The 27,293-nt window shown below is 32.1% G+C and overlaps 1 protein-coding gene across 1 annotated transcript in view; it reads left to right on the top strand.

Moving 5' to 3' along the window:
• The window catches only part of LOC136978683 (serine/threonine-protein phosphatase 2A 56 kDa regulatory subunit epsilon isoform-like), a 55,991-nt gene that overhangs the window by 5,873 nt on the left and 22,825 nt on the right, over positions 1–27,293 (top strand). The window contains exon 2 of the mRNA XM_067274434.1: positions 20,746–20,942. Within this exon, the coding sequence (XP_067130535.1) occupies positions 20,746–20,942 (197 nt within the window). The remainder of the gene's footprint in view (positions 1–20,745; positions 20,943–27,293) is intronic.

Below are 27,293 nucleotides of genomic sequence, written 5' to 3'. Positions count from 1 at the left end.
CTTCTAGAAATTTATAATAAAGCTACTTGATGCAACTCACAAGCACTTATGAGAAAAATTAGTTTAAAATTTTCCATCTACCAGTATTTTATGCACTGTGTTATATGGATAATATGTTAAAAGTAGCATAGCTAAGTGGATAAGGTGTTCAACTACCATCCTATACATTGCTTGTTCAAGCTTATTTTTAAAGTTTTTTAATGTGTATTAGATTATTGTGTAAAGTATTTTTCAAATTTAATAAAGAAAATTAGTATTTTGTTAAAACATTTATTTGCCATACACTTTAAACATTTTATTAATTGTTATTCAACATTTGAAACACTAATTTCCAGGTTGATGTACAGCAAGATTACATAATAAGAAAAATCCTCTTTTCAAGCATCGAATTATTGGTATAGCTACATGAGCAAGTTAAGGGAGTTTAAAATTGTACAAACTTTTTGGGCTGCAATTTGAAAAAATTGTAGACCTATAAATTCCCACTGTCTTTCCTTCCTTAATCTCAAGAACAAAGTTAGATGAAAGACGAGACCAGATATGGAAAGCTTAGTGGCAGGAGAGGCCCATATATGAACTTCCAGTCCAAACTGGAAGTCACATTATTTCCAATTCAAACATTTTCCCCTGAAAAAAGTTAGATAGATGACTGGCACAACTCTATTGTTAGCAAGAAAGTGTGATGTACAAGGGCAAGACACTACTAATTTGTTCTTATTGTAATCAATCATCAAATGAGTTCATATCTTGCAATTACCCTCAACTTGTTCATGTTGTTACATCAACAATTCAAGACTAGACAAGAAAGGAACTTTATACTTGACATCTATTGCTGATATAATACAAGTTGTAGAAATAAAAATTGTGAATAAATGGAAAATAATTTGCACTAAAAATCAGTTTCAATGCACATTAGCAAAAAACTTGAAAAACTTAGGATTCTAACCTACAATATACAGTATAGTAGTCAAACAGTATAGTACAGTATAGTATTAAACCCACTACTATATACTAAAAGCAACACAATCATTTGGCTATGTTGCTTTTAATATACAGTGGGTGATCGGTTAACGAACATAATTCATTTACCATCTGAATTGTTTGTTAACCAATTATCAATTTACCATAGATTTTTATGGGAATTTGATTAATTCATTCTGGAAACCCCAAAAAATAAATAAATAAATTATATACTTTCTTACTATGTTTGTTTATATGTAATAATAAAAATACATATATACACAGTCTTGCATTTTTATCAGTCATGTTGTTTTTCCATTTGTGGGATGTTAAAGAATCTGCCCAATGTCAATTGCTTTTCACTCTTCAGAATTTTTCAAAAGTAATTAATAGCATTTTTGTCATAGAGATCCCAAACCTATTAACCTCAGCCTGGTTTGGATGCCATTCTAAGACCATTGTTCTGACATCCTCCCACTTCTTCAAAAGATCTTTAATAGCAGATGTCAGCATTGATCCTCTTTCATCTTCCTCTTTTTCAAAAGAAAACACATCTCACTGAGTTTCTTGGTGTTCTTCATTCAAGAGTTCTGGAGTTCTGTTGTCATTCAAGAGTCTTGGAGTTCTGTTGTCAGATCAGTTTTAGATTCCATTATGAGCTCTTCAATGTCATCTTTATTCACCTCCAATTCCAGATCTCTAGCAGTTGTCACAATTTCATCCATAATTTCAGGGACATCATCTGTGTCTCCCTGAATGCAGGCTGGACACAGCTTTTGCCAAGCAGAATTTCAACTGTCGTTGAGTAACTTATGACCATGCCCTTTGAATAAGCCATAAAGCTTAAAGAATATCAAATTTTTCTTTCCAAAACATTTTTAATGTCATTGTTGAGGAGAACTGGCATGCTTCAAAATACCGACGAAACAGTACTTGAATGTACAATTTCTTGAAACCTGCAATAACCTTTTCTTGATCCATTGGTTGAATCAACAAAGTTGTATTCTGAGGCAGAAACTGAACTATCAGCCAGGGAAAGTCTTCCAGCAAATTATCTTCAAGGTCTTTTGGGTGTCCTGGTGCATTGTCCACTAGCAACAGTGCTTTTAATGGCAATTCATTGGTCTGAAGGTAATCTTTGATGCTTGGAATACAAACTTCAAACAGCCATTCTTTGAAAAGAGCCTGCGTGACCCCTTGATTTGATCTCCACATCACTGACAGTCTTTCTTTAATTATAGAATTTTTTTTTGGATGCTCTAGAGTTTTCAGAGTGAGAGACAAGAAGTAGGATAAGCTTCATATCACCACTAACATTAGCTTCCAAAAGTAACGTCAATCGGTTTTTCGTGGGTTTATGCCCAGGAATATTTTTCTCATCTTTCATGATGTAGGTACAGTTTGGCATTTGCTTCCAAAATAAACCAGTTTCATCACAATTGAAAATTTGTTGTGGACAATATCCTTCTTTTTTTAATGAATTCTTCAAATTTGACACAGACCTTCTCAGCTTCTTTATTTGCACTAGCAGACTCACTGCGAATTACCACATGTTTAATGCCGGATCTCCTTCTAAACTTTGCAAACCATCCAGTGGTAGCCTTGAATTCTATCTCCCATGTGACAAATGTGGAGTTTTTCTTCAGTTCTTCAAAAATTTCTCTAGCTTTCTCTTGAATGATAGTCATACTAGTTACATCGTTTTTCATTTCTTTTTCTTTTATCCAAATTAAAAGCGATCTCTCCATTTTTTCATGGATGGCACATCTTTGTTTCTCAAATGTGATTTTCATTACTCCTTTGGATTCTTGAGTCTTCTTGATTATATCTTTCTTAGCTAAGATTGTGCCTACTGTAGACCTGTTCAAGCCGTACTGCCTAGCAACATCAGACATCTGCCCACTCTCTACCTTGGTGTGCTTTACATGAGAGATGTGTTATTAAAAGGCTTTTATATCAAAATTTGACTGTAATATTAGACCTAATATGTATTTTTCACTATTTTGAAATTTGAAACAAAGTGTTTTGTTATTTTCAAATTTGTGTTAATAAAATATTCTTTTAATCTTTAATCTCAAAAGACACTGTGGCCATTTGGCACTTGAAAAAGGCTATTATCTCCTGCTTGGTTTCTATGGTAAGCACGGTTCTTGACACTCCATTCTTTTTAGGTTCCATAATATTATCAATTTCTTTTTGAAATAAAAAGTTCAGAAAAGCACTCACAAAACTTCAGAGAACAGAAATCAACTAGTGCACGAAAGAATTATGTAAATGTGAGGTCAAATGAAATTTGAAATTTTGGTGTTAAAATGTGAACAAATATCCGATAGGACAGTTAAACTCTCACCTTTAATAAATAAAAACCTATGCAAAGTTTAACGAGTGCCTAACAGAATTGCGAAGATTATAAAAAACTATTTGTCAGAAAAGTGAACAAAAAGCTGTAATTACGAGAGCAGTTACTTTTTCAAGCTCCAATGGTCCATAAAACAAAGATAAGTGTAAATAACAAAATGAATTTATTACAAAAAGTTAGGTACAAACATGGTTACTTTTTGACATAATTACCATGAAGATTGAGGCATTTGTTTTATCTGTGGACGAGTTTTTTCATCCCCTTGTCATAGAATGTTGCCGCCAGTGAATTGAGAAGACCTTAACGTCATTTTGAAGATCGTCATTAGTCTCAAACATCTTCCCTGCTAGTCACATTTTCAGTTCAGGAAAGAGGTGGAAGACTTCACATATTAAAAAGTTCTAAGCTGGGTGGTAGAAGTCTGAAAGGTGGAAGTCTTCACCACCTTTAAACACCCAACGTATAGTCCCGATTTAGTGCCGAGAGACTTCCACTTCTTTCCTGAACAGAAAAAGTGGCTAGGAGGGCATAGGTTTGAGAATAATGACAATCTTCAAATCAACATTAGCCCATCTCAAATCATTGGCAGCAACATCCTATGGAAAAGCACATCCACAATATGAAAATTGCCTCAATCTTCACGGTGATTATGTCAAAAAGTAACCATGTTTGTACCTAACTTTTGGTAATAAATTTATTTTGTTATTTACACTTGTCTTTTTACTCATGGATCATCAGAGCTTGAAAACAAACAGCCTACGTACATACAATAGAGAGTTTCAAAGTTTGGGAAAATACTATTCAATAGGTATCGGGTTGAGCGTCAATGTTGATGTCTCCTGCTCTCTGAAAGGTTTCAAAATGTTACCTGAAGACAAGGAAAAATCAATCAGTATTCGTTATTTTCCATTACTTCTTTTTATGTTTGTTCTGTGAAGTGTTTGTTGTCTGAACATAAAAGTCTTTTGTGAAAGTGTTTATCTGATTTGTTCGCTATCTGAACTGTTCGTTAACCGATCACCCACTGTATTATCATATAATACATCATGTAAAGAACACAGATAATTTTATTATTATTTTTTAAATCACAGAAATAATTGAAGAAACAGAGTTTTCACTCATTGTCCATATTGTACCTCAGGAACAGTCTTATGGGAGAGTCAACCTTTCACTTTAGGTTCTTATCCAAGAGAATTTTTAACTCATTTTTTTCTTGAATGCTTGAGAGTTTCATCAAGGACAGTACTGAAAGAGTAGTATTATGATATATTGCATACCAAACCTGGCCAAACCAGAGAAGGCCAACTCTGGTAATCTTGTAAGATTTTTGTTCAGATGATTTAAAATCAACATATGCTTTAAATCATCTGAATGGCAATGACTGGAACTACATTATCCTTATTTTACTTAGCATCTCTTATTTTTCATAATATAGTAACATGTTAAATATGATTTATATTTAGATTCAAATGTAGCAACATTATAACTTAGTTATTTTAAAAACAGTTTTTGGTTTTGAGTTATCATTAAGTGTTAAATCAAATCTAATCTAGAAATATTTTTTTATTATCTTCAACATTTGTTAGATTGTTTATTTGTAAAACATATTATAACTTATCTCACTTGATCAAAGTATAGTTAAAAAATCATTTTATTATTTCAATTTATAAAGTTGGACATCATTTATGTACCAAATTGTAAATTCTCAGAAGAAAAAAAAATAAAAACAAAGTTTAAAATTTGTTACAGTGAAGCAAAGTTTCCTTAAAAAATCTTTCTATAGTAAATAAATAAAGAAATCTCTATTTTATCTAATAAATGTAGTATATAAATTTATTAGATAAAATAGAGATTTTTTTTTCTTATAAGTAGTTGATATGTGAATTGTCATTTTGAAATTAATTTGTAAAATACTTTTACTATTGTAATGTAAAAATGATGAAAACAGAATGCCTGTAACAATTTTTCTTAAATAATTCATTTTAGCCAATTGCATTATTACAATTGATATAAATAAGTCTTTTTAATAACAGTACTTAACAGAGTAAACCATACAATATAATCTAATATACACCGAAGAGCCATTACATCATGACCACCTATAGTAGATCACCCAGAGACAAAACAACGGCACTTGTGCGGCTCATACGGCACTTGTGCGGCTCATACTGCCATATATAAACAGCCAATTTGTTGGCTGTTTATATATGGCAGTATTTCTGAATGTGTTTCTGAATGTAGAGTTTTCGGCTGCGTCATGGGAAAAGCAGCAGATTTATCAGACTTTGATAAAGGACAAATCATTATGCCTGGGAACATCAGTCTGAGAAACGGCATAATTGTTGGGCTGTTCACATGCAATTGTTGTTAGTACTTATCAACGAAAGTGGTGTATGGATGGAGAAATGAGAAGTTGACGGCCAGCTGTATACTGTCTACGGCGCATTGATTCCAGAGGGGAATGGAGACTATTACCTATTGTTCGCCATGACCAAAAAGCTACAGCGGCCCAAACCACCAGCAGCTACAACAGTGGTGACCAAGACAATGTGTCTCAGCATACCCTTCTGCATATGGGCTTGCATAGCTACTGGCCCAGCCGAGTCCCAGCACTTACAGCACGTCATCAACAACAGCACCTCAAATGGGCCAGGGAGCATTGCAATTGGACCTTAGAGGAATGGAAGAAAGTCATCTGGACAGATGAACCACATTGAGAGTTGAGTGGGATATGCTGATTTCCAAAGAAGAACATAGCAGCCAGATGCACAGTTGGACAGATACAAGCTGGTGGAGGTGGTATTATGGTATGGGCGATGTTTTCCTGGGACACATTAGGACCCATCATCCCCATAAAACAATCCCCCCTGATGGCTGTGCACTATGTGAACATCATTGCAGAACAGGTTTACCCTTCATGGCAACAATGTTTCCAGTGGGTGATGGCCTGTACCAACAGGACAATGCACCATGTCATAAGGCCCAAATTGTCATGGACTGGTTCGAGGAATGTTCCAGTGAATTTTAAGTCATGTGGCCTCTGAATTCATCTGATATCAATCCAATTGAACATTTATGGTCCCACCTGGAAAACCGAATTCGTCCTGCAACATGACTACCTCACAATGTTTGGGAACTGGAGGACCAGCTGGTGAGTGCTGGGTACGAGATAACCAAGACTACCTACTAGCACCTTATCGAGTCAATGCCTCACAGTGTGTTGGTGGTTTTCTGGGCGAAAGGTGATCGTACGTTGTATTAAACAGGTGGCCATAATGTAATGGCTCTTTGGTGTATATTTACTCCATTCTAATATTTTTTATTTCAAATTATTTTATAGTTTTGTCAAATTTCAGATATCAAAATAGAGAATAAGATAAAATTGAAGATGAGAGAGAAAAATACTTGATAAATTCCATGTAAGGAATTCAGTTTGAAATTACTTAATTTTTAAGAATCTCGAAATGAAATTCAACTGTCCATAAAAAACTGTAAAATTAAAAATAATTTAACTAATGAATACAACAAAATCTACTAATATGATTCACTTAGAATTATGGTTGTCACCAGGTTAATTTTCACTGACCAGTTTAGATTTACTAATTTATTTTACATAACATAAACAAGTTTACTTTTTCCACTTGGAGTTATTATTTTTACAACCCATTTTCCATGCCACATATACTATGTTTAGACTTACAAAATTGATCCTGATCAAGTCCTTGAACCCAATAAAATCAATTTGACTACCTAACCACAAAACTTCTAACTGCAGAATTTTATGTTCAAATAAAAGCAAATATTTGATAAATAGCACAAGAGACTGATTGTGATGTCACAGAAACAGTAGATAAATGATGAGTGAAACTGTTAAGAAGTAATGAATGCCCTCGCTTAATGAATGATGCTGGATTTTCTGTTTGTATCAAGAAATTGTTCAATATTATGACTTTATAAATTGTAATAAATATTTGTAATAGTAGCCATATATTTTGTTAATGAAAACTGTAATAGAGCATTGTTTTTAGAGTATTCACTGAAATAATAACTTATTTAAAGATTATCTTCTTACTTAAAACAGTCTTCATAAAGATTAGATTTATAATTATTATTAATAATAATAATAATAACATAATTATATTATTTTGAAATTTGAATTAAATTAGTAATTTTTTAAATCATTATTATTTAAGTGAATATTTTCAGTTTCATATAGATGAATATTTATCATAAGCAAAACTAAAAATGGATACTAATTATCATTATAATTAAATAGAATTGATTATGAAATCCTTTTAAAGTTGTAATCTAGCTAATATGCAAAAACCATATATACTTTTCTAGCAGGACAAAGTTCTTTTTAATTTAAATTACAGAAAACTTTTCAGGCTTGCATTAAAAAAACCAGCATGTAAGCTGAGAATTTTAATTTCTAATTTAAATTAGAATTCTCAGCTTACATGTTGGTTTCTTCTATGTAAGCTTGATGAAGGCCCCTGAAAGTGGCTGAAAACATTTACAGTTGTGTAAATTAAAAATTTTGTACTGCTGGAAAAGTGTATGTGGTTTTTGCATATTTATTGATTTTATGATATTCAATATAAATGTAAAATTGTAAATATAGCTTTTTAATAAATAATTCTAGTAAATTTATATATACAGTGGAACCTTGCTTAACGAGCACCTCTCATAACAAGCAAAATAAATGGTAAAAATTTGACTTGTTTAACAAATGAAATTTTGCATAACGAGTGAAGAGGAGAAGGGAAGTCCTGGATTGTGCGCATGCTCCATCAGTCTGTTTTCTTATTACTTGTTCTGCTAGCATCTTACTGTCGCTTGTGATCACATATTTTTCCAAACTTATGTTCACACATATGTGAGGACACCACTTTGGGTTTTGGGTCTGACACTACTCGACTTTGGGTCAACCTTAAGTGAAAAGGTTATGATCTTTGCCTTACTCGCGATCTGTCAGGATAATGCGAGAAAGCCTTTTAATGTATGGGGGTAGTGGTTTGCTAGATGCATAGAGATCCACACAGAGACTGTATCGATAAATTTTACTGTGTTTATTTAGACAGAGACATGCTTACAGATAAGACCAATGTAAGGTAAAAGATGTACAGCAGTTACTGTAGTTTCTGCAGAGGAAAGTTCATTTCCGCCCATAATGCTGGTCTGCAGAGTGGTTTGCTGAGGTTGTCTTCTGTCCCTCGCTGGTGGTGGTTGAGAGAACCAGAAACGGGAGGTCTCACTGGACTCAAGGCAGGTGGAGTCGTCTCCGTAAGGGATGAGGAGTCTGGGAGTTTGGGTGATGGCTTGGTCAGAATTTCTCTCTGGAAAATCAGGGTCTTCTCTTCTTTTGGAGAGGGTCTGTGTCTTGATTTAGTCCGAAGTGACCACAACACAATCCCAGATTGTCCTGTCCAATCTCACACTCAATACCTCAATCTCCCCCGTGTTCTTGGGATTTCGGGCTTTTATAGTATTTTTACCCAAAATCCCAAGGTTTTGGTTGGTCCAAATGGTGGTCCCCTATAACACTATTGGTTCCTGGTCTGTTGCCAGGGATGCAGGGTCGTCGAACTCCCCTGTCTGGGCCATTCCCCTCCGGAGTTGGGTCAAGCCCTTCCCCAGATGGTGGACCCGTAAATTTTACTCTAACGTGTATTTTTCTGTCCTGGAGGAGATGCAACTGTCCAGGAGTCCCCCCACAAGAGTCTCAGCAGGTCCCACCTTGAACTCTCTGTAAGGTGATCGTCCAAAGTTACCCCAGCAGACGATCCCTCAGTTGTTCTCATGATGTACGATCAGGGATTTGTCAATTAGGTCAGAAATGTGACAATTAAATCGTCTCACACCCCATTCCTCGGCCACACCAGTCCTGTTTACGAAATAAGTCACTGATTTAATGACTCTAACTCAACCTCCAGTTCCCTGTCGGGGGGGTTGAAGTCCCGGCCTCACATATTATGTATAAATATCAGTAACCATAGTTCATTATATAATAAACACATCAAATGATATGCCAAATTCTTGGGCTATGTAAAGGCTATAATTAAATAGTAGAAATTAATTAATTTGACTAGAGGTAAGCAGTTGTGCTGCCATCTCGTAATAAATTTAATGACCAATTCCAAATTAAATTTTAGAAATGTCTAAATTAAAAATTAATTATTTATAATTATTAAATTTAATAATTATTCACTTACACACACACACACACACACACACACAGACCATCTGTTTGTGTGTGTGTAAGTGAATTCTCTATAACTCTTACTATTTTTGTCCACTCCAGTTGAAATTATTGTGTTTTGTTGCTCTTTGATAATATAAACTGCTTAATTTGCAGAAGTATTAGCAACTCTTCTTGAATTTCTTGAAATCTATCCTTTCAATTCTTCAATTTCTATTTTGTCATAAAAAGTATTCTGTTATGCTTGACAGGGAAATTTTTAGTAATACTGTAAAAAAGAAAAATGAGAATTGCACTGTAATAAAAATTTAAATATCAGTACACCAAACAATAAGTCCAACGAAAAAATTAGTTATTTTATTGAACTTACTAGTTGGTTACTAGCAAGGTTGTAGCCAATGTTTTTATCACTGAAACGTGAACGTCAGACTTTCAGTGCTGCCATCCTGTAAGCCTAGAAGTTTGACAATAGTGTTTGTAACATCGAGCATGATTTCACTGACGTTCCAAATGCCATTGTCAAACTTTTAGGAAGGATGGCTGCGCTGATCATCCGACGTTCACGTTTTAGTGATGAAAGCATCAGCTGCAGTCTACTACTGTTTTACAAGTTTTTAGACTAAGTTAATTATATTAATCCAAATAATTTGCTTTTTCTTATCTAGTAATGATCATCCATTTTTAATTTGGAATTGTTTGGAGATGGATGTAATTTTGAGTGACAAAAGCTCTCAATTTTCAGAAGAGACAAATAGATATGGAAATATCATTAGATATAAATTAAAATATTTAATAGGTGAAGAAGTTGAAAGTAAATAAACTGGAAAAACCTTCATTTAATGAAAAAATGGATATAATGGTATATTGAAAATATTTATGATTATAAGGACACTGTGGAAATGGATTTAATTATTGTATTATGTTTGTCAATGTATTGTATACAAATGCAAATATAAATGTTGATATTATCAAAATAGTAATATCAACATTGTAATATTTTGGCAATATATTTCTAGAAGATATATGTAATAACTGAAGGATTGACATCATCCATCTTTAAGGATTTGAAAGAACATCTCATAGATTTTGTGCATGCTAATGCATCTACTTATATAAGCCATTGATGCCACTGTATATCTGTCACATAATGCCTAGAATGCACACTAGGGAGCTAGCGATGATTTTCAGCTATCATTTAAATTAATAGTATAATTTATTTATTAACAGTATATATTATTATTTTTATTTGTAATAGGAATTTATTATTTATACCATGGAATGACACCACTGCTGCTAGAACGGCCACTAAGGGGCGTCCCCGGCTACTAGTCTGATATAAATAACTGCAAATTGCTTGTGAGTGGCAAAAATAAAAATTCTGAAGGGAATGAAAGTTATCCTGTTCATTATAGAATAATAATAAAAGTCTAATTAGATCTGTTCAATAATTTTATATCAGAATCTCATGCTGTCAGAACATAATAAATAATTATAAAATAGACTCCCAGTACTATATAATTATTTGCATATTTAGCTACAGAATTTCTACAGAAAGGTTATATAGTTCTCTTCAAATTTTATATCAGCCATTCAATTTCATCAAAGCATTCTTTGCTCCTTCAAATGTAGATATTAGCATGAACTTTTACATTTGCTGATTATATTCAACAAAAACATAGAGTTTTAACTTTCCAGATAGACACCAAAGATGCACATTTTGAAGGAATTTACCCTAAATTTTACAAAGTGAATGGCATAAGCTCTGAACTTCTACATCCTTTTCTAGAAAGCAAAGATAGTGAAATCCTAATTTTCCTAGAGGTTTTTCAGCTAAACAGAGAACAAATTATGAATGATATGCTGAAGAGTAAATATATGAAGGCTATTTTTTAAATAAGGTCTGTTTTTTAATAAAAAGAAAAATACTGTAAATATCATTAAAATATATTTTTTTCTGTATTCTACATACTTTTATCTACTTTTCTACATAATTTCCATTTTTGTTTAAACATTTGTCATACCGCTCAACAATTTTTGAATTCTGACGTCAAAGAAATCTGCCACCTGTGAAGAAGCCCAATCCACGACTGCAGTTTTCACTTCTTCATCGTAGTTGAACCGTTGACCACCAAGGGACTCCTTTAAGTATCGAAACAAGTGAAAATCACTCAGTGCAAGGTCCGGACTGTGTGGATGATTGTATCGAGTCAAAAACGATAAAACACTGTCCAATGTTTTTGTTTTGTGATCGTCAGAAAGCAGTCTTGGAACCCACCGAGAACACAATTTTCGATAATTCAGTTTCTCCGAAACAATGGTATACAAAACTGATCTTGAAATCTGTGGAAATTCAATTGATAACATTGAAATTGTAAATCGTCGGCCTCTCGAATTTTGTTATCCACATCATGAACCAAATCTTCAGAAATCAGAGAAGGTGGGCCAGGGCATGGCTCATCGTGCACATTAACTCACCCGTCCTTGAACATTCTTACCCATTTTCAAACTTTATTGTCACTCATAGCATTATCACCGTAAACTTCACAAATCTGACGGTGAATTTCTGCTGCTGCCAAGTTTCTTGAACTCAAGAATCAAATAACAGATCGTATCTCACAGTCGGCGGGAGACTCAATTTTCTTAAACATTTTAAACTTCTACAGCTCGGCATACGGACAGACAATATGACTGCAAATGGCGTCAAAATGCGCGCCAAGCTTGCTCGGAGCAGAAGCACATGCGTACTGCCGTGATTGCTCATTATTCTCACTCTCATTTACAAACGGACCTTATTTAAAAAATAGCCCTCGTATTTAGGAACAAAAAACAGAAAACTGAATTTGGTATAAAATGAGTATAGGCAGATAGATACCTTGTTACACTTCATCTTACAGATAGTAAAATAGTTAAAATCATTACATTTTAAGAAAAGACAAAGTTGCTGATTGTGATATACATCAGTGGTTCTCAACCTTTTTGGATTTATGGCACTCTTTTACAATCAAGTGAAGATTGCTGCATATTTTGTTAAATTTACAGGATCACCCAATAGGTTGATTGTAATCACCAGTTGAATGACAGAGTTGCTTTATTTGAAGTCAAAATATAAAAAATTTCTTTATGTAACCATTGATGGTAACTACCTGTTAGTTGAAGAAATCACTAGCTGAGATCATCAGCTAGTGATTTCTCAGACTCATATACCGTATTTTACGGACTATGAGACACTACAAACTATAAGACGCACCTGAATTTTAGAGGCAATTTTTCGAAGAAAAAAGTGCGTCTTATAGTCCGTAAAATACGGTACTAGTTTTCTGTTGACCTTTTTCCATACACAACACCATGTTTTTGTTCTAGAACAATAACACAAATAGTGAAATTTGTAGTCTTTAGCAAACTACATCTGTTATGCATATCTTAATATGGTTTACCACATAATCAGTAACACACCAAGAGGATCATTGTCCTTGGTGCAAAAGCTATGACCCATGAATAGTATAGCATGGCACTACCTACATATAATAGATCTGTCATTGCATCTCTGATACTTGGCTTTTACAGACTTCTGAAATGCAGATATTGTATAAAATTACATTTTGTTATTTTTGTTTTATATACAACATGTCCTTATATACAGTAAGTTCTTGACTTACATTTTGAGTTGTCCATATCTACAGATATGTAGTTGTGATATGAAGTATCACAATCTTCATCTCACAATCATTAACATCTGTTAACATGTTGACTGTCAAATATGAGTTAAATCATAGTGATTGTTACTGGAGATCACTTATGAATTGTCATAAAATATGGTTTTGTCTTTTTATAGAAAAATAATATAAAATATAATGGATCATCATTTGTCTTTCAAAGATCATACTAAAAACATAATCAAACCTTAAGTCAAGATAAATAAAAGATACATGAATAGTTTTTATAACAAGTGCATACTATTATAGCTTTTAATGTTTTGTTAAAACTTTTTATTTTTTCATTATTAAAAACAGTAACATATTATTATACACCTTGTTTTGAGATCATAGCGGTCAGTGATAGAGTAGGCATAATTCACATATCTGATTAATCACAATTCTAAAATGATTTTTTCAAGAATCAAATGCCATTGCCAGGCATAAAGATAGGAAGGAGGCTTGTGGGGCTAAAGCCCCCTCTAAATTTTGGTAGAATCTTTATGCCAGTTGCAAAATGTTGGCCGAAAGTAGTTAAGGTATTAAATTTCTGAAATGAGCCAGAAAGAAAATTTTATTTACTTATTTATTCATTTTAGAATTAGGAGTTCAGTGATAGAGTTGTTAAAAAGAGTGAGTAGAATTGTTGAAATAATTCACAAAATAAACTTACTTTGTTTATGAACATTTTTGCTGTTATAAGGACTTTACAAATGTGTGGTTTCTAACAGAAGTGATTGTTGGCTATTGGGCATGAAGTGTAATGTATTGCAAATCCTCCTGAGAGAAATACACCTGGTGAATTTAATCAGGGATGCACAACCTTTTCTGAAGAAGAGCCAGGTTAGGATTAAGTTTACTGACCAGGGAGGCTGGACCATTTTACAACCCTCTTTGTTGATGCAAGGAGTCTAATTACTTTAGTCACTGACAGTGTTGATAATCACAGAAAGTTTACGACTCAACAGGGTTTGAAATAATTATTAAATCCAAAACTTTTTAGTGCAATTGGCTTCCTTTTAGTCATATGACTATTCCAGCTATTAATTTTCTTGGTCCAATGTAATAATTAAAAATTTTTTCTATTGTTAATCTATGGAGAGACTTTGTTGTAAATAATTGGTTGTTATAGCTTTTGTACATTCCTTTTTCAACTCTGATTGGTATTTTCTAGTTTGAATGACATTAGGTTGACAAATAAGCATCTTTTCAGAAAAGATTGATTCAAATTTGACTATACCGATCAGTATCTACAATGTAAACAAATGCTAAAAAATCGTTATTTTCATGGTTTTTGATGCTATTTTCACTTATTTTTATGTTATTTGACGTTATTTAGACGAATAAACAAGTTTTCCGAAGCATAAAATTGAAAATTTCCTGCCAAAATAGAAACTTCCCGATAGCATCGGAAATGACATTCTAACATCATTTTATTCTATTTGATTCTTCTAAAAATCATTATACTACTATGTATTAGACTTAAAATATTTGAAATCTAAACCAGAAAGTGTGTTAGCTAGAAATAGAACTTCAACCCTCCATTTCTCACCTCAGGGAAAGTCATAAAACAGTTGGGTGCTAATAACTTTGTGAAAGGGAAGAAGTTCTATACTCAGAAACTTTGAAAGAAGGGATTTGGCCTGTACTGTCTGCGGGCTCATAAACATTGAAAGGGGGGTATATGTGGCCCCAGGCCACAGGTTGTGCATCCCTGATTTAATTTTATTCTATTTAATTCGGGAAATGTAAAAAGAGGACTATAAGAATGGAACAGTGAATATGTTTTAGAAATTCTAAATATGTTTTCTAAAAGATTATTGTGATATCTGATAACTTTATTAGAAAGAAAATTACTTATAAATGAACGATAATGTCCACGAAAAACCAAAAACGGTGCGTTATCTCATATAAATAAAATTGTCACAAACATTTTCGAACATAAAAGTTCTTCATCAGGTGGAAAACGGTTTCACCTGATGAAGAACTTTTATGTTCGAAAATGTTTGTGACAATTTTATTTATATGAGATAACGCACCGTTTTTGGTTTTTCGTGGACATTATCGTTTATTTATCGCGGTGTGTGGTTGATGTTTTACTTATAAATGAAACCCATAATAAATTCAAATATGTAAATGAAATATTTTACTATTGAAATCAATAGAACCAATGTAAAATTACATATAAGTGATAGATATTTATATGTGAAATATATAATCAGTGCTCTTCTGTAATTGAAACAGTGCCATTAAAACTTGTGAAAATAATGTGCCATTAGTGATATTTTGTTGAAACATTTTTCCACACAAAGTGGCTTCAACTAATTTTACTGCATGATTTAAACTCTTTTGGCAGTGAGCACAAATGGGTGTCTAAATTATGCATAACCATGCAATTTAGATGCTTGAGCTGGATGTATTTTTTTTCATTGCATAGATCAGGCATAGCCGATCACCAAGTAAATGTCATCAAATGGTTTAATGTCATTTTCTATATAGTGGCTTAATGGATGAATGCAGTAACTGAGAAATTATAGTAGTAGTTTGAAATTTTCCTGAAAGTTTTGATGAAAGGATGAAAACTATAAAGATGAAAAATGATAATTTATTATTCATTATTTTTTTTGTTTTTTTCGTTTTTGTTTTCTGTTGTTTTTATTTTCCATAACAGGTAAGTCACTAAGCTGATCAATTAGTTTATACAAAGGTCATTCTAAAAGTAAAGAATGTTTGTTTGATATTTTTATTTAAGCTAATGAAACAAAACTTATTTTACAACACATATGATAACTTAGTTATTTTTCTATACATTCCTCATACAAATTTAAACATTTGTCTTAGCGAATCACCAGCTTTTCTATGCCTTCTACACACTCAGTTACCGCCAAGTTCTTGAACCAGTCATTAACAGCCTCTTTCAGTTCGTTGTCACTTCCATAGTGATTCCTGACAAAAAATCCTTCAATTTCGGGAAAAGATGGTAATCACACAGAGCCAAGTCTGGGCTATAAGGAGGATGTTAAAAAACTTCCCACTTAAACTGCTGAAGAAAGTTTTTTGTCAACACAGCATCATGTGGACGTGCATTATCCTGAAGAAGCACAATGCCTCTGGACAACAATCCCAGCTGTTTGTTTTGAATGGCGCGAGCGTAGTCAGTGAAAATTTATGGACAGATAAACCTCGGTTATCTGTCTGTAAATTTTGATAGGGCAGACTTTTTTTGCATTCAAAAAGCATATTACACTACGAACCTCACACTTGGTGGAATCTTTAATTTTGTCACACATTTCAAAGTCACACTATAAACAGTAAATGATCATTGTGGCTCACTGTTAGCATCAGACTGGTGCAAAAAAATGAGAAGGTCCATGACACAGCAGGCTGGGATGGGGGAGAACTGTGCGGCTTGTCAGGTCAAAATATTCTTTTCTTTTAAAATGGCTCTTGTAATAAATTAAAAATATCCAAACTGGAACAAATATCAACACACTAATAACAATATCTGAACTCACTATTCCAGCAGTGTTTTGCTTACTTCATAAGCCAGCTTCAGGTCTGTCTTTAGTTAAAGATGAATGTGAGGCAGGTAATCATGAAATCCAATGTGTAATTGCTCTGAAGGATTGTGAAGATTGCAATTGTGCAAAATGGCTGAGAGGCCATTTCAATGGACATCATCAAATGGAGCAGACATAAGGGTCATCTTCATTGCATTGGAACAGTGAATAATTTGTTGAAAATGAGGCCAGTGGTTAAGATTTTGTAACAGAATTTGGGATGAAATGGCAGTAGTACAAACAGAGTTGTAAGGAGTTATAAATCTGCCAAAGATTTAAGAATTGTAGGAACTTGATAACAGCATGGAAATGTTTAGGGTTCATGTGGAACCACTGACTGCCATATTCACTATCCAGGATCAAGAGTTAGAATTAGAATTTACTAAATGCACTTCTCAGGTAGCAACATTTTTACTAAAAGTAAAGCAAATGGCACTTGGTTAAATTTGAACTCTAACTCTTTATCTTTGGTTTTGAACAGAACTTTGAGAGAGTTATTCTGTCCTGTCAATTAGCATTAGAGTTTATTTCCTACAGAATATTTTAGGCTTAATTCAATTCCAGTGGAAGCATCAAGTCTAAGCTAAACAGAGGTAATACTTGTGTGCTAGTCATAGCAGAGTTTGTTCATAATTGGGCCAAATACCAGCAGTGTCCATTAAGTGTCCTAAAATGTGTAGGCAATGGTCCCAAAATAGCATTTCTATGGTTAATTTAGAATATCGCTTTTGTAGACACTTCAGGATGATGGCTAAACAACAAAGATTAGTGTCATGTAGGTAACACATGTAGATATGTCATTTGAATCCTTACAACATGCTATTTTTCATTTATTCAAATATGGCTGGAACATTATACAATCCAAATGGTGTTACGTAAACTCATAAAGTCCATTTCATATCACAAAAGCAGTTTTCTCTCTGTTTCAGCCATCAATCTTATCTACCAAAAAGTAGAGAGTAATTCCATTGATGAAAAACTTGCATTATGTAGGCAGTCCAAAGCATCATCAATTTGTAATGGGTATATGTTCTTAGTAATCCAATGTAACTTTCAGTAGTCTGCAAAGAAATGTCAATTGGTGTCCTTTCATACTAGCATTACTGGGGAAGACCAGGACTTTAGAGCAGAGATGGGCAACCTTTTTCTGTGTAAGGGCCACATACAAGAAAAAAGAGAAAAAAGTATCAGTAAATCAATTATTTATTCATAGATAATTATAAATTAGCATAGGTATAGCATATTAATTTAGCTTCTGGAACTGATGTAAATGTAATATATTGGAAATATTTGTTAAATATTAGTCATTGCTAGTTTTAAATTAGTTTTGATGTGTTAGCCGGTTTCTTATTTTAATTTTTACTAAATTCACATACATAAGTTGTAGAAAATAACATTTGAATTTTTGCTGCATACTTCCTTAAGCTGGGAAATTGATATATTTATTCATATTTTATGCGACATGGGCTACAAAAAATATTAATGCGAGCCGCAGGTTGCCCATCCCTGCATTAGAGGATTGCACAATCCCTTGTTGCAGCCTCTTATTGAGCTTTTAGGAGATGATGCAACATTGACAGCCAATAGGACTTATACTTGGTAGGGAGATGCTTCCCAGTATGAATTTGGTATCTAACATTAATAGCAGTAGCCAGCTTGTGTTCATCTAGTGTGAAAGAAGTAAGGAAACAGTAAGGTCTATATTTTTTATTGTAAATTTTTGTCTTCTTTTTTCTAACAAATTTCTGTATAGCACTGTTATTTGCCATTTCACATTGCAAAAATACTACTTTGGTACATAATGCAACTGTACATAATGTACTTTGGTACCTGTGTTGTTACTGCATATAAAGCAATTACTATATATTGTTTAGTGATGAGAAAGTGATATTTTAAGAATTTTATATCCATGTACTTGTATATAGGTAGTTTACTTTTTTAGATAGTTTTATCATTAATATGACTATATCATAATACACTATATTTAATATGAAGCATAATATGTATTATACTTCATGTAATAATGTGATCTATTTGTATATGATGAGTATGTATACATGACCATCAAATTTATCAATGATATATGTGGTAAAACAACTTCTCATACAATCCCTGGGAAGGATAAATCAACACACTAAAAACCTTTTTTATATCCTAGTACAAACAGCTTTAGATAAAAACTAACATTTTCAACCAAAAACTTGGTCTTTGTCAAGCTATTGACCAGTATAAAATTCAAAACTGGAATTCGGACATGTTTAAAATTATTTAAAAATTGGAAACTAATTTTCACCGTACATGGTACTGAAGTGATAAAAATATTGTTACATCCCTACAAATAAATAATACAATGCATTTGCTGGTGTAGAAACATTAGCAATGCATGAGCCTGGAGATTTTAAAGGGGATTTTAAAATTGATGTTAATCGAAATTAAAATTAATGTTAATCGTTTTTTTCAAAATATAACTATCCCCAATAGAAAAAATGGAGAATCAGATTGGAGGTCACAGGTAATAACAAGTCAGTGGGGAAGTTGACACTTAGCTGTCAAAAATACTTTGTCATCGTCAACATTTGAGATCGTGTGATCCCCTTCCCGTGACAATACTATAAAAGTGAGCGGTACTGGAAGCTCGGGAGTTTGCACTTGGAAGTTGTTTTTGGTATTTGTGTCCATCTTGGTCTCCCGTCCCAATCCTGAGCGAGAAGACATTGAGGATGCCCAATGCTTCCATATAGGACTGTTATCGTTGCATATAGCTCTCCTTCAACATTAGAGGTAATTAAATCAATGGACAGCAAACTCTCTCAGTCTCTTCTCTCACAAAATAGGCCTAGCTGGTAGATAGTACTCTTGTAAAATATTAGACTATATAATTGCATTTAGCTGCATATAATCTGTCTATGTATCAAACTTTGTATAGCATCCTGTATCTTATAGTTAGTAATATAATAAATGCTTGTTTTATTTGTTAAACCTGTCTCTTGTCTATCCAAGTACACCCGCCGACTTGCTCACCTCCCTCACCACTCGATAAAAACCCATCCAAAGGACAAGTGGGCAAGTTTTACCAACTCAATGTGTAAGTGGCAATTAGGGTACTGACCCTGTGCCCTCATAGTCTCGCAAACGTGCTAGTGTTTTTCACGCTTTTTTCTCATAGCATCACCTCCATGCATACAAAATATTGGCGGCATCTTTTGCATTAATACAGTTGCGTCAGGCCGGCTTTGTATATTTCCAACACTTTCAGGTTGCAAAGGTGTTGAACCTGATCTGACATTTTTACCAATTTGGCCCTATGGAGGTCGGCTTGTATTTCAAGGTCTGTGGCATAGGCAGCTAGGATGGTGGTATGCCTTTGGTTGGCGATATCATACCTGCTTTTCTTAGTGAGCACGTCATGGATCTGATGTATACTAGAACTTGCTGGAATCTGTGTTCATACTGGGATATAAAAAAGGTTTTTAGTGTATTGATATATGTGGTAAATGAGAAGTTTCTTGTATCCAACACTACAATCCAATTCAAGTGCATCTACAGCATTAATCATATTAAAATATTTTGTTACTAAGGAGAAATCTCATTGTTAAAGCAGATATTTATATCGGATCCACCAAACGCGACATATCACCTATAATCCGGCACTGAAGGCCATATACTACCAAATAGCGAAGAAAAAGGATATCCGCTTAGCTTTCAGGAGATGCCCAACGATTTTCGAGTGGCTTAGGAACGGAAAAAACAGATATTTATATTTTTATTATCTGCAATATGCTAATATGATTAATACTAAACTTGTACTTGAATTGGATAAAATTTGGCTATACTGTTAGATACAAGAAACTTCTCTGTTTGTATATTTTATAATTATGTAGTTATAATTTTGAAAATTTAAAAAGTTAGATTTTGTTTGTTTGTTTGTTTGTTTTAAACAATCAGTTTTAATTTTTGATATTTATCTTACAGATGTTTCAGCATCTGAACAGGAGGAATTATTTATCCGTAAACTTCGGCAATGTTCAGTTGTATTTGATTTTATGGATCCTGTTTCAGATTTGAAAGGAAAGGAAATTAAAAGAGCAACTTTAAATGAATTAGTTGATTATATAACTGCAGGGAGAGGTGTGTTAACAGAAGCTGTTTATCCTGAAGTGATTCGGATGGTAAGAATTATTTAAGCAAGCTATACTAATCATAAATAGATCTTTATGAATTTCAAATTTCATAATAAGTTCTTCTATATTATTTGTTAAAGTTTTTAGAATTGTTTTAAGTATCTTGTGGATGAAACTTTTATGAAACAAAACCTTTATATATGATTTTAATTGATTTTATGTACTGAAATTATAACTTTGTTTTGTAGATAAAATAACAATTGAAAATATGAAATTCTTTTTTGTTTCTGATATTCACAGAATATTATGTTTTTTTAATGATGATATATCTATTTTGTTGTGTTTAGTATGTGAAAATACAGTATGTAGTGAAATAATACAAGGTGTCCCAAAAGTGTTTTTGAAAATAAAAAATCAATATTAAAATAATGTATTAGTTTAATAAAAAAAAAGAAATTTTGTAATAAAGTACAGTCCCTGGGAATTTATTTCTTAAAGATAATATCATCTAAACGTGTTCCGTTATTTCGCTGGCACACTTCTACACAAGAGGCAAAATTTCTGAGAACTGCTCAGCACATGTTCTCTGTGATCGCTGCCATTTCTTCTCGGATATATTGTTTCAATTGATCCAGAGAGGTAGGATTGTTGCTGTATACCTTTGATTTAAGGCCATTAATATGAAAATGTGTCTCATCCGAGAATAAAATGATGTTGAAAAATGTAAATTGATCAACCATTTGGTTAGCGAAGTTAAGCCTCTTAGGACTGTCAGTCGGCTTTAATTCTTGAACCAACTGTATCTTGTAGGGGTGGCAACACAAGTCTATGCATTATGTGATGTAGGGAACTTTCAGGAAGATTTAAGACATTTGCCCTTTTGCGAACAGAGAGTGGGAATCGCTCTAACTGACTGGCTTACACTCTCCACATTTTTCTTGCTTGTTGATGACTTTGGTCGCCTCATCCGAGGTTTGCCCATTGTCAAACCAGTCTCTTCAAATTTCTGTACCCATGTTTTGATGAGTTGAGTACTCTGTCTTTTATTTATGTGACACAATCGATGAAGATTACAAAATTTTTGCTGCATTATAATGGCAGAACTATTGTTTTTGTAAAACTCGTGCACGCAGCACGCACTCTCCGCTCCTGTGAAATGCTCCATAGCAACTAAATTCCCAAGGACAAGGCTAGTGATTGACATAACTCCCATGCCCCTATCGTCAGTTGCATTTGCACAGTGGGTAAAACAAATTGAAAAAGACTTTTGGGACACCCTGTATATATTGTGGTATCTGTGATAATGGAAATAAAACTCAGTACAAAAAGAAACTTTAATAGTATTTAACATTTTAGTTGGTTATTTAACATTATTAACATGTACTAAGCTTTTATGATGGAATTTTGGCAGGAAATTTAGATATTGTAGGGTTGGAGTTGGCAGTTGTGTGTATTGAATTTAAAATCATGGTCACATGTAGGGATTATAAGTTTAAAGTAAATCTGTTAGAATTGTTTTTATATTTTAATAAGATTACAGGTCAAATTGAAAAATTATAGAACAATAACATGAGAAAACTACTGCTAATTCTTATTTATTGGAACATGAACCATCTTTTAGTTAGTATTAATGTATTAGAGATGGATCACCTTCAGATTTAACACATGGTATAATTTATATAAATTCTAATTGGGCTGCAATTTTCAAAATGCAGACATATACATTCCTACTGTTGTCCATCCTATTGTTTATCGCTTTTTGTTAATCTCGAGAATGGAGTTAGATGGAAATCTTAGGGACTGGAGACTCAATTAACCATATATGAACTTCTAATCTGTTACAGTGACCCTCATTTTCATAAAAATAGACTGATAATGCAGTTAGAGGAAATGGTGCATCATACTGTCATTTTTACACTCTCATAGGATATTTCATCAATTCACTTGGGTTGTGTGGACCCAAAACAAGTTCTGTTTATTTACATAGCCAGACAAAAGGAAATGCATTTCCTTTCTCAGAATCAGTAACCTGTTCAGAAGATCTTCAACATATAGAAGCTCTAAGATCTTGTTGCAAAATTGAAGTTGCTTTATCTTATCTTGCTCCTGTTAAGTAAGCTTCTGGATAGTTTGGATTTTGTAAGGATTTTGGTCCGTCAGAAAGAACACCTTACAACTCATTTAACTCAGATCGAGTCCATTTATTTTACAAGGGATGATCAAAAAGTAAGGTTACAAAGCCTGCAATGAAAAGTGTACATTTTATTTCATACAACCAATACAGTCAACTGATAGTACATACATTAGGTTATTTTTTTGACATAATCTCCATATCGGTTTAGGCACTTGTCACTTTGTGTGATGAGTTTGAAAATTTCCTCCTGGTAAAAATCCTGTCCTTGCATGTTCAGCCAAGTTGTCGTGAAGTGTTTCACTTCCTCGTCTGAAGCGAATCATCATCCTGCTAGGTTCTCCTTCAAGAGAGGAAACAGGTGAAAGTTGCTTGGAGTGAGGTGCGGGCTGTAGGGAGGGTGGTCGATGATCCTCATCAGTGATGTTTTCTCTACTGGCTGCAAACTTCCGACACCATTCTGCGACATGCTGACGAGATATTACAGTCTCCCCGTAAACCTCTAGCAGCTGCCAGTGAATTTCAGCCACAGTTACATGTTTCGCCCATAGAAATCGAATAACTGAGTGGATTTCTTTGCAAGGCCAGTTTTCCAAATCAGTTGCCATTTGTGTTTACCTACAACTAGCACTGTAGGTGACGGGTGGCTGAAACTCTGCACTGCCAACCACATGTATTAGAATTACCACACACTTATCATTTCTCTATAACAAACAAAACTCCAGGAATATCGGCCTTGTAACTTTACTTTTTGATCAACCCTCATACAACTATTTACAGTATATACAGCAATACTTCTCGATTGCTACCAACAATGTAGTCTAAAACCTTGCTTTTTCTGTTTCATTCACTCAGTCAAGTTGCCTTTTATCCAATTTTGAGATCCAAGGCTGTCCAATCCAGGGTCAGGTCAGTAGCTTTCCTTTGGGTCCACCTCGGTTGGCATACCTGTCTCATCTTGTTCAGGATGACTCATGCTAACTCATCCCCTCCGGAAAACAGGTTCTGACAAATGGAAACCTGAATTACTTTGTCTCTAGTTAGGCTGCCTTGACAAAACTTTATTAATTTGTCTATACTCTAAAAATATTCAGGGTCATTATAGTTATTGAGGTATGAGAGCCATTATGTGCCAAGTATTATTAACAATAGAAAATATGAATTATCATAATTGAATCTTTTGTACTTTTTGTTAAAAAAACTTTCTTAGTATTAAGTTTTTAGTTGTTTATTTTTAAAAAGAATAAAGAATTTGAAAAGTGTAGAAGATGAATTATAAAGATTTAAACAATTTCATAAAATATAGATTTATAGATCCAAACTTGAATAATTATCTTTACATGACATTCTTCATTTGTAATGTCATTTTATATATATGTATAACCACTTAGTAATTTTTTAATTTTTATCTGATTTTTCTAAAATTCTTAAGTATAGTGCAGGTTGTAATTCAAACCTGGAATAATTCGTATTCTACATAATCCAAACCAGTTTTGTTCATTTTTTCACTAAACAGTTCAGTCAAAAATGAAATGAAACCATTGTTGTATTTTTTAAAAAATAGTCTAATTTATAAAATTTATATATACTACATATTTTAACATAAATATATTAAATTAATATAAATTGTTTTTAATATTTGTATTTGTATGTAGTTATTTTTGACTTCATATATAACTCTGCTAATTAAAGTTTTTCACTAATTTGTTAAACCTCATACAGTAATTAGTTCATATTAATAAGGATGCACAGTCTATCAAAATTTTATTAATTCAATTGATACTTTTACCATAAACTGTATTTCATTTGGATTTTCTCTCTCTCTATTCAATATTTATTCTTCTAGAGTATTATTATTAATAAATTATATTTAAACATTATTGTTATATTTAATAATTTAAAAAATCTTAAATTAAAAACAGAATATTAATATGTTTTTAAAATGAGAAAAAATATTGTGATTAATTAACATGTTCAAGAATGATGACACACAAAATTACATCATTGATATATATATATGTATATTCATTTGGATATTTTACTTCCAGTATACAGTATTAACAAAATCCCTTAGATCATGATTACAGTTGCATAATAATTTCAATTTAAAGAGTAGTTTTATTTAATCACTCTAAAATTAGAATATATTATATAACATTTACTTTTGCCAATAGCTGTTTTTAGTGACAACTAATTGGACTCTTGAATGTTACATATCTTGGCTTTGACCTATAAAGCATTATGTATAATTTTCAATAAAAACAAAAATAGGAAAATGTTTGTTTAGTATATTCACTGAAACACTACATTTCAAGAGATTAAAGAATTTCTCCTTTTCTATTGTTATAATAATGCATTTAATTTAAAAATTATTATTAAACAAATTTTCAATAATACAATAAAGATGAAATAAATAAAGGAAATAATTCAATTATCTATTATTTATATGTAATAATTTATTTATTTAATTTATGATTAATAATAATTTTTATAATAAATAAATAAGATATTTCATAGACTGACATAAAATGAGTAATATATGGATTATAATAATATTCGTATAATATATATTTATATATAATATAAAATAAAATATATGAATAATAATAATAATAATAATTTGTAAAGTTTATTATTTTAGTGGGAATAAAAAAAAATTAATTAGTATATGAAATTTATTTGCATAATGTAATTTTTATTACTCTATAGATTTTAATTTGAATTTATGATACAGATAATATAATATGAAATTAAGATATTTATTTTTAAGTATTTTTTATTAAGAATAAATAAGAAAATAAATAAAATAAATATATATCTTTAGGTTATTTTCCTTCTTTTAGAATCTTCCTTTTAAATATATAGAATTTTTATATATATTAATACACTGCAATGTTTTATTTAATATTTTGTTATAGCTTTTTTTTTTAATAAGAAAATTGTTTTTTATTATCTGTTAAGTCTAAAAACATGAAATATTGAAAAATTATTATTTTTGTTTATATATAAGTTTAGTCTTTTTAGGTTCTGTCAGAATTATATCATGTAAGCATTTCATCAATTGAATTTTTATAATGCATACAGTATCTGCTAAAGAAAGAGATAGAATTAGCATAGTTATTTTTCAAATTTTGCAAATTATCTTTTATACTAAACAGACAATACAGGATCTCAGTCAGTTGCTTTTTGAGAGAAATGATTGACCAGTTTCTAAAGTTAGAACATTTTTAAAAACTATGAATGTGAAAGCACTAGGATAATAAAGATATAAACTCTGGAAAAGCTGCTTTGAGTAAATAGGTTGATGGGAGTTTTTTTTTATATAAGTGTGTTCAAAAAGTTACTGTGCATTGAGAAATTTGTAGTGACGTTAAAGTTATATGTACAGTACAGCATTGTATACGAGACTTGTAAGTTGTATATCAAGCATTTCCATTTTGGCATTATTTCTTGTTCACAAATGTTCTGGTTTTAGGACTACAGTTTTTGTGAAACTTCTTTGCTGATAGCAGACCAATTCCTTCAGAGATTATGCAGTCTCTGGACTTCACATACCCTGATTGTTAGGCCTCTGGGGACATTTCCAGCATTTGCTCTAAGAAAAACTGTAATATCTGTTGTAAAACAATTTTTCACTGCACAATAACTTTTTAGCACCCTGTATATTAAGTATCATTCAAAAGTTTAATACTTTGAAATTTTATTCAAATTAAATATTATGATTTCAGATAAATCCTGTTATATCTAATAACTTCTTAAAAATTTTAGCTTTACCTTTACTTAAATGTCATGTGTATTTGTATGTTTTTGAAACTGTGTTAGTTTGTTCACTATTTCAAAAACTTTATTTATTATAATCTATATTTTTGAGTTATGAACTATAGATTACAAATGTAAATAAAGCAGTTTAATTTTTAAGTAAATTAAACAAAATCTACATTTACTTTTGAAATATTACAAATTCTGATTTTGAAAGATCTTTCATAATTACAAATATTCAATAGATGGAAATTCGGGGGCATATCCCAACCGTCAGAGCTGTTGGTGACCTCCTTCAAGCACTTCATTTGTGACATTAAACTTTAAAAATTAACTATTGATTTAATGGTTTTTTTTAAATATTCAATAGATGAATAATGAATAAAACCTGAAGTATTAAAAGCAATCATAATAATAAAGCCTGAAGTGCACAAAATATTTTAACATTAACATTTCAAACTTTTGATTACATAGACGAATACTTTGTAATTACGTAACATTTGCGATTA

The sequence above is a fragment of the Centruroides vittatus genome, unplaced genomic scaffold (genome assembly GCF_030686945.1).
Source record: "Centruroides vittatus isolate TY-2023 unplaced genomic scaffold, ASM3068694v2 contig_549, whole genome shotgun sequence".
NCBI lineage: Eukaryota > Metazoa > Arthropoda > Arachnida > Scorpiones > Buthidae > Centruroides > Centruroides vittatus.
Note: the sequence above shows the minus strand (reverse complement) of the source record. Positions and strands in the feature narration are given on the sequence as shown.